Source organism: Gavialis gangeticus, unplaced genomic scaffold (assembly GCF_001723915.1).
Source record: "Gavialis gangeticus isolate Ggan-Ray unplaced genomic scaffold, GavGan_comp1, whole genome shotgun sequence".
Taxonomy (NCBI): domain Eukaryota; kingdom Metazoa; phylum Chordata; order Crocodylia; family Gavialidae; genus Gavialis; species Gavialis gangeticus.
Genome location: NW_017728995.1, coordinates 54283511 through 54293346, shown reverse-complemented (window position 1 = coordinate 54293346; position 9836 = coordinate 54283511). Strand labels below are relative to the sequence as shown.

The 9836-nt window shown below is 40.1% G+C and overlaps 1 protein-coding gene across 1 annotated transcript in view; it reads right to left on the bottom strand.

Moving 5' to 3' along the window:
* Positions 1 to 9836, bottom strand: part of SLC25A36 (solute carrier family 25 member 36) — a 50216-nt gene that overhangs the window by 13049 nt on the left and 27331 nt on the right. Inside the window, exon 5 of the mRNA XM_019503662.1 lies at positions 4217 to 4283. Coding sequence (XP_019359207.1) covers positions 4217 to 4283 — 67 coding nt within the window. The remainder of the gene's footprint in view (positions 1 to 4216; positions 4284 to 9836) is intronic.

Below are 9836 nucleotides of genomic sequence, written 5' to 3'. Positions count from 1 at the left end.
AAAGAAACAGTCTTTTCAGTATGTAAGAGGCATGTGTGTAAACCTACATGTAGCATAGTTTCTCTGCTGCAGTAGTTCTCATCCTTTTTAGACATGAGGCACCTCTCAGCTTTCACTCATTTCTTGACTAAAAAACACTGAGTTGCTTTTCTGTGGCAAAGAACTCAGAAAGAGCACAAGTCAGAATTAGGGGTGCCAATACAGGATTTCTTGGCCAATACTGATGGCCAATTTACAGGAGGAAATGCAGCCCAGCAGCTTGGAGAGCAGCCTCCTGCTGGTAAGTCCAGGGTGGGAGGGGAGGGGGAAGAAGGCAGGCAGATTGAGGCCCCCACGGTGAGGGAGGGAGCAGGGCAGGGGCAGGCGCTGCCCAGCTAGGGCAGTGAATGCAACTTCAGGAGCAGGATGGAGCTGCAGGCGGTTCATCTGGGGGATAATCTCCCTGCCACAGCGCACACCCCCTGGGGAGCACGGGGGGCATGTGCCCTGCCCCCCAGACTTGTGCGTGGGCGGGCTGCCCACTGTAGGGTCAGGGCCAGGGGCTGTGCCAGCCTCTTCCCAGCAGGGAGGGGCCAGGCTCTGAGCAGGCAGGGTCAGGGAGGGTGGCAGCAGTGCCGAGAGGGGTGGCTACAGAGAATTTTGGGGTGGCTACAGCCCACCCCATAGCCTTCCCTCCCAGCACCACCTGCCCCGGTGCAGCCTTGGCCCAGCCTCCCCACTGGGAAGAGGCTGGCACAGGCCCTGAGCCCACAGCCCACCCTCACCCCACACACAGTTCTGGGGGAGGGCCACAGGCCCCCATGCCTCCCCCAGGGGTGTGCGCAGTGGTGGGGAGCCATCCCTCCTCCACACCCCCAGATGAACTGCCTGTGGCTCCGTCCTGCTTCTGGGATCATATTCACCACCCTGGCTGGACAGCACCTGTCCCTGCCCTAACCCCTCCTTCACCATGGGGGGCAGATTGAGAGCCCCACCCCATTCCCTCTCACAGATTTATTAGCAGAAGGCTGCTCTCCAAGCTGCCAGGCTGCATGCATGCTGCACCTGCGCACAGCATTTATCAGTGACATTATCAGCTACACCGCCCAAAAAAGGCTGATTGCCGAATATGCTAATTTTCCTTTTATCAATGCTGATATAATATATATATATTGGTGTACGTCTAGTCAGAATGTTTTTGAAACTATGGATTCCTATTTGATATCTCTGGATTTAGTCTTGTGAATTAAATTTAGGTGTTTGCACACTTAATGCTAGGTGGCACACTTCAAAAACTTGCAGTGTGCCAGGGTGCCATAATATCCTGGGTGAAAGTCACCGCTCTACTAAACGTCATTTTGTGACTACTGGGGAAAAGACAGACCCAGCCTGAGCCAAGAGAAGCTTTGATACCAACTTCAGTGGCAGCAAGATAAGGTGGCTTCTTAGTAACCCTTGGTATTAAGGTTATGTTCTCTGCTACAACATTCATTGCATTATAATTGAAAGTGTAGAAAACTATGACAACTTCAAAACACTTTTCTATATACAGAGACAATCCTGTACTAGTCAAAGTAGTAGCTACTTGTTTGCTTTTTAGCAAACCCTTCTCCCATGTATGACAAAAAATTTCTTATATGCATCATTTATAGGACATCTACGCATTCAAGAAAGTTATACAATTCACTTGGTTAATATTCTTTACCTTAAGGTAATTTATGAAGAATGCCAAAAAGGTACTATATTACAATTACAATCTTGGTCATTTGGTAACTTGACAGACAGATCTCATGATGCTAAGGAGGTCTGTGATTTTCATTATTATTGTTAGCTGCATGAACCTAACATGCAACATAAGCATCAGAATGCTACTTTTACATACTGTACAGAGAGCCCAGCCAAACTATATCATAATCCTGATTTTACATGGTTAACTTCTCAAACGTTTCTTTCGAGTGTAACTACCTTTTTGTGTATTACAAGAAGTCACACGCAGTCTTTCAGATGAATCTATTTGAAATGGAACTTCAATAATTAAATACAAAATCTGTTGATAAATCTTAACTTATCAATTCCAAATCACTACTAAAATATATTCAGAGTTAAAATGCAAAGGAAAAGGGCAAGATAGCGAGTAGTGAAAATCTGAACAAGATGAAGTTCAGTAAGAATAATCCATCCGATAGACTGGAAATGTGGTCCGAGATCAATCCAGGTCATTCTGGATCCTAGCCCTACACTCCAAAGGGTCTGCAACTTCACCCAATTTATGGATGATGCCAAATTGGGTGGAGTTGCAGACTGTTTGGAGGGTAGGGCTAGGATCCAGAATGACCTGGACAGACTGGACAAACAGTCTGCAATCTACCAGATGAGACTCAACAGGGACAAGTGCAAAGTCCTGCACTTGGGATGGAATATTTGCATGTAGAGGCTTTTCTTCATTACCATAGGGGACAGGAGTAGGAACAATGAACTCAAGCTTCATCGGGGAAAATTTAGGTAGGAGATAGTTAGGAGGAACTTTCTGACTATGAGGGTGGTAAAACCAAGAGAAATTGTGGAAATTTTCAAAAGCAGGTCAGACAGAAACTTGGCTGGGATGGTTTAGTCAGGGACTATCCTGCCTTGAGGAGAGGACTGCACTAGATAACCTTATGAGTAGGGCCTGGTTTAAAATTGTGGCCCAATTGTGGCACATACCGCCATTTTGGGGGCTAGATCATGGTGCCCCCTCCATTGGAGGTAAGAAGCTTTTTCCTGGGCTTGGAAGTTGTTGGTTGCCTTAGGCAGAAAGCCCAGCCAGCAGCAAAAGCCTAGCAGCCCAGGGTGGGGGGAAGGGTAGCAAAAGGGACAGGGGGAGGAGAGAATTTGGGAATGGGCAGAAGAGGGGCTGTTTGCTCCTCTGGGTGGGAAAACTGGGGCATGGGAAGTTGGGGGAACCATGGGAAGTTGCCTTGGCAGACAGCCCTAGCACCAGATAGGGAAGAAGCTGTTTGTTCCTCCAAGTGGGAAAAATTCGGGAATGGGGTTACTTGGGGGCTGCCTTGCCATACGGGAATGCTTTCCCCAGCCTGCAGTAGCTACCTTGTTGCAACAAAGCACCACAATATGGCTGCTGGTTGGGGAACTCCCCAGCAAGAAGCCATATCATGGCATTTCAGTGCAAATCACAGTTTTTCTGCAAATCACCTAATTTTGTGATTTGCACAAAAACTGTGACATCTTGATTTAAACCATGTCCTGCTTATGTAGTCCCTTCCAGCCCTATGATCTCTACAGTGCAATGAAGACTGCTTTTGCTTTTATTTCATTTCAAGTCAGAAGCTACAGACAATTCGTGGTCTTGTTCTGGTGTTTATTTCTTACACTTTCTGCTCTATCTATGGTAATCAACGAACAATTCAAACAGCTGGTAAAATTTTCAGAATCGCGTAGATTATTTTGGAACCTACGTTCCACTGATCTTCAATGGAATTTTGGTACCTGAGCCATTCAGGTACCTATAAAAAACTCAAACCGGAAAGGAAAACAGTTAAGCACTGGCCAGCTTTTATTGTGTCTTTACACTTACATGCTGCAAGTTAAATCGAGCTTTGTAAAGCAGTTTTATGACTTGTCAGCTAAAAAACACATGTGTGATGTTAACATAGAAAGGAGGAGTTAAAAAATTGAAAAAAACCTGATGGAACAAATTATTCTTATCCAACATTGCCTAAGTTCCTCCCAGCAGTAAAGATCTGCAATTCGTTCTGGGCTAATAATGTAAAAAAGAAAATCCAAAAACAGCCCGCATCACCCTATATTATTATGTCTACTAATGTTATATTCCAAAAATGCAGCCAATTTTTAATAGTAGCCTGTCATGGAACTAATTTTTCCATTTGGATCCATGATTTTTCTCTTTTTCAATTAGTAAGTCCACAATACAAAGGAATAAAAAAAGTACAAGATTCCATACTTTAGGTACCATTTCATTAGTGAAGTACTGATCATTTTAGAAACCATTCAGTGCTGGCTACAAGAATCTACAGGATCATACTGCTATCTATTTAATTACTGGGAAAACATGAGCGCTTCAGGATCAAGTTGTATTAACTGATTTCCTAGTTATTAAAAGCACCCTCAGTTTGGAAGACAATCAGTTTTACTGCATTACTCTATTCCATTTATTAGACAATAATATTGGTAAATATTCCCCAATAAATTCCTTTTTTATTTATTAAGAGGATCTTACCTCGCATCAAGCTGTAATCGTGTCTTTATTAGCCAAATAGGATTGGTTGTTGTGATTGCAGTAAAACCTAAAGAAATATTTTAAAAAAAATTAGATTTGCTAACATAATAAAAACAGATTTAGTTAAGTCTGAAATGTATGCAGTAAGGTACGGTAGATGTGACAACTCGAACTACGCTGATTTTTAAAACAGTTCCCATTGTAGGCCTCTATTGGTATTATTACTTTTACAAGTCCACAGAGCCAATAAACTTTCTTACTTCAAGTTCGTTTTACATTAATATTTCATAAGTTCAGTTCTTAGTAAAGATTTTCTGTATAAAAGCAGCCTGATTTTCTGCCAGTCTATTCATATTAATCCCATTTTGTCACTTTTAAGCAGTAAGACTAGCTAGATTGATATCAGCCAATCAAGTTTTGAAAGATTTCAATAAACACATAGTGCAAATGCAACTAAAGCAAATTAAAATAATATAAAGCATTCTATGTATATTTAATTTACTACCTGAAATACCATGAGAGTTTAAAAGCATGCAAACTAAGTAACTGCTACTATGGTTCAGCTAAAAGGCACAAGTTACAAGGTACATTAAAAAGCTTTTTAATACTACATTCTCTACATTCTGGAGAGTTTTTGTTATTTAATATTCAAAAGCAAAGAGTGTTGTTTGGCCCCAGGAATACTTGTACAAGCATACAAACATTTAAGTTGTACAAAAACCAACAGTACTGCTTCTAACTAACCAGACAAGTATTTGGGATGCATTAGGATTATTGGTAAAAGCTTTGGTTTTCTGTCCACTTCAAAAGAAAGAAGGAAAGTAAAGAGTTTCTCTTACATCTACACAACCATAGAGAATGGAAGAGCAGATTAAGAGATAGCTCTGGATAAATTTACAGTTATAGTAGGATACATGCACCATTAATGAGGTGACATGTCTACAGGCGGGGACAGGGAAAGGGAAGAGCAGAAGCATTTGCCAGGCAGTAATTAATTTTGACACTTTGTGCTTCCTGAGCAACACACTATTGGCTGCCTATCATGGTGCAGGCATGTTGCCTCCTGCAAGATGGACTAGGGTTCTGGGAAAGCAAGTCTCTTGTTCAGTGCATTTCTGATGCACACTGCAGCTACATGCAATGGGGCTTTGATAAGCTTGTTTATGAAGATTATTTACAACTAGTATTGTAATACTACAACACAGTAAATATAAACTGCTTGCATACCAGTTACTTCTGTTCAATCACTTTCTACATTTACATTGAAAAATACACAAATGCCTGAAATACTCAAAAACAGAAATGCCAAAGGATCTTAACTGTTTTAAGGTTTTTATAAGCCTTAATTTAAAAGTGGGTGATTCAATCCTAATTTGAGATTTCAAACGACAGAATAAGACTATCCTTAACCAGCTTTACATTTTGTAAATTAAAAAGGTCATTTTCTAAAGATTTAGCTACACTACCCTAGCATAGAGGATAACTTCTAATAAACATGATTTAATTAATGAGAAGTTGATAAATTTTAACAAAAAAAAACATGCTTTTCCAAACTAGCTTCTTGTAAAAACCCTTTCTGATGCCACCCTATCAATTTACATGAAATACAGGCCATAACATGTTTTTGTGAAGGCAGCTTGATTTGGTGTTTAGGAGCCAGCACCTTATTCTCCCAAGGCCAAGTTGCATGTGCAGTCCTTTATAACTGTAGGTAAAATGCCATCAAATCCCAACAGTCCTACTTTACACCAATTTTGCACACATTTAAATGACTACACAAGGTACAAAGCAATGGAGAACTGGTTTTCTATAGTGATGCACAGAAGATCTTTAAAAAAGCATAGTGCAAGACAGCTATAAAATCCATTTAGAAAGCACTTGTAGGACTTGATTTGCTTTGCATGCCATTATACTAGCATAACTCCATGGGTCAATGCTGATTTATGATGGCAAGCCAGGGGTATCCCTTACTATTTAGTCAGTGCCAAGTTCTACTTGAATTCATGATTTATCTTCTAAGGTGCTTTCTTTCCTACTAAACCTAAAGGGCTCAATTAAGGCTCCTAGGTCCAGGGCAATATTGAGCAATGGAGGGGGCAATGAGGAAATTCACTACTGTACACAAGTGGAATATGTCACAAGCAAGATGCCTTCTGAAGTGCTAGGCGAGTGGTATATTTGCCTGCACCTTTGCTAGCCTTTTTTTTTTTTTTAAATAGAAAAATAAAAACAGATTCTGGTTCTGCCAATTACCAATATCAAACAGGCAGAAACAGGGTATACTTGTGTCCCAGCCTGCCTATTCATGCCTTTTGAAGTCTTCTAGGATTATTACATGATGGTATTCATTATTTTAATACCAGTTTCCCAAAGCACTAACTAATTTAGCTTTACAACAGCCTCATGTGGTAAGGGAACGTTATTCTGACACAAAAGGTCTCTTCCAAAACTATCAATATATTTAAAAGAATGAAAAACCGAGGTTCAAAGAGGCTTAATCCTCAGGCTCAATCAAAAACAAACAAACAAACAAAAACTGTCCAGTCATTTTGGGTGAGCCCTTTGAGACCTCAGAGGCCCAATTCTCACAGGTACTATGGCTGCAGAGTACCTTTGAAAGATCAAACACTGCAGGCCTCAGCTAAAGCAACCTAAGACTGAAGCATCCAAAGTTATTGGATATCTTTGATTAAGAAGTCTAAGCATCTTATCCACCATCACACAGGCAGCCCGTGTCAAAACTATCATTTAAAAGGACAGTCACACTTCACGTTACGTAGGCTTTCCTCACTTCCCCCACAATAGCTTCACATGTCAAATTGGAAAAGTTATGGAATGTCATGGTTATAACTAAGTAATTCACTAATTAGAAGCAAGTGAATATTATAAACAATGTTCTATCAAGAAACTATAGTTAGTTTTAAGTCATTACTGTCAGAATTTTAAAATGGACAGTTGAGAAATGTAGATCTATTTTTCATTATTAAAAAAGAACTTCTAACTTCACCTTTGATTATTTCTACAAAGTACAGCTGAATTTCAGATGGAAACAACGATTCTAAGTTTCTCTTTTAGAACACACCAACAAAAAGCTTAAACAGGTAAGATCCCAGGTATTCCTATTCTGCATCATATTTGAAAAGGTAACTGTAAGACAAGTGGAATTGAGAGGCGCATGTGAATATATAATACTGGATTCAAAATCCAAAGTAGTAAAATATAAAAAAAACCGCAACAACAACAAAAAGAAACAAAAAAAGGGGGAGGTCTTGATACAGTATGGTAACATGAAACCAGCTGCAGCATTTTAAAATGCAGCTGTGTGATGCTGAAAGACTGAATGGCCTGGCTTTAGTCTATGAAGGGGATGTTATAGTAGCCAACTTGGCTAAATAAAATAGCAGCTATCTGTAAAAGGTATTTTCCACCTTTCGCTGAACTGCACTGGAAGAATTAACTCTATTTAAGAGTTAAAGGAAAAGCGATGCTTTTGTAAAATGCATATAATCTGTATTCAGATAATGGAAGTGAATTCCCCTTATTTTTGTATTTAATAGATATTACAAACCCAAGGTGTGGTTCTTACACTAGAGGCTGCAAGAGACGCTCAGTTCAGTACTCACGAGGTTTAAGTTAGTCCATATTTCTGCAGGAAGTGACCTGCGGATGGGGAGCATGAGATGACACGATCTCACTCTTTTCACGGGAGAAATGTACAGTAAATGCCTAAAATAGACACAGGCTTTTCTGTATCATAACAACAAGCAGTGACCTCATCAGACACATGTGTACAAATTGAATCCCACTGGAAGGATTTGTGAATTAGTTATTGTGAGATCTAACTTTTTCAAGTTAAAAGTTTAGGAAAAAAAGAAAAAGAAAAAATACCAAAACAGGCCACAGATATTAAAATAGTTTTGTAAAGTGTACTGAGTACTGAAATTTCTGCCATTTGCAGCAGTTCAATTATACAGATTGTAAAATACTTACCACCTCTTTTCACAGATTTTAAAAAAAAAAGGTACCCAAAAATCCCATTAAAAAAAATGCTAACCTTGTCACAGGGCTGAGAAAACAGATGTCTTTTGGTATCGGTCAGACTTCCCAATTTTAGTCATTGGCTAGTGAACTAACATGTATTTATTTATTGCCTATTGGTTCGATAAATGTGTCCATGCTATTTAAAGTCACAAAAAATAAAAAGTTTATACCTACTATGTGCACTAATATTAAAGTGGACCAAAAATGTATTTTAAAAAAAATTGTGTTTAGCTTCTGAACTGTAGTTTAAACAGTCTTCTAGAACTGGCAGAACAAAGCCTATACACCCAAAAGATCTGCAGTCATAAGCTAGCGTGTGAATCTTTATTTTATTTTTTATTTTTTTAATTAAAAAGTAAAACAGAATTGAAAATAGTTCAACTCCTCATAATAGGGAAAAAAAATCCTGTTACTTTAGTAGGGCTGCACAGCAGTAAATGATGCACAGAGTTCATATGATATGCTAAATTTTTTAAATGCAACTTGGCAACTAGACATATTAAGGTTTTTATATTGACACATTAAGGTTTTTATACAAAACATATCACAATGTACCAGATGGGAAAAGATGCAGTGCTACTGCATATTATAAGAAAAAACAAACAAAAAAACAAACCACATTCAGTCCAAAACTTAACACTTTAGGAATGAAGGCAATGAATACTGCATGCTGTAGGCTAACGCTGAATAACAGGGATGCTGTCTCTCAAATTTTAAACACACGTGACCTTCCATCTACACATGGCACATATAACTAATAGAAAACGAGAGTACAGACTCCCTCCACAGGATAAGAATAACTGCTATTGACCTGAATGAGGGAGTTACTCCATCTTGTGAAGAGAGAGCAAGAAAAAGAATAAGCATACTTTTACATTTTCTTCAATGAAAGAGGTAGCTCAACTTCTTCCAAAAAAATACTATGGGCATTAGAATTCTTCCACACTTTAAGTATAAGGTCCAAGTCTAGCTCCAGATACTTGCTCAGAAGTATGGGACACAAAAACAATACGTTTTTAATCTGACTACTTAAATAGCTACTAACACATTACATACTGTGCCACAAATAAGGTTCTTTTCATGAGTCACAGCACTAAGTTACATTCACAGAAAATTAGAGGTAAGTGCCTTGAGCTTTTCTTTAATTAAGGGTATACAGAGGTGCAGTAATAGAGATTCTGGGGGCCGATACCGATAGCTGATTTTTAAGGAGGCATATTGTGCAATACCAATCTGATTTCTGATACCAGCCCAGCAACTTGAAGAGTAGTGTCCAGCTGGAAAGTCTGTTGTGGTTGAAGGGAAGGGGAGGTGGGAGGCAGATCAAGGCCCATGAGGTGAGGGAAGAGAGCAGGGCTGAGGCAGGTGCTGCCCAGCTGGGGTGGGACAGGGCAGCAGCTCCTGCTTCTGCATGCATCCCAAGAGGACGGGGGAGGAGGGGGCATGACCCCCAGGTCTGCGTGGGGCAGGATGGCTGCCACTGTGGGTTAGAGCTGGGGCTGTGCTAGACTCTTCCTGGTGGAGGCTGGGCTGGACTGTGCTCAGAGTGGGCAGTGGCACTGGGGGGAGGGCTGCGGGG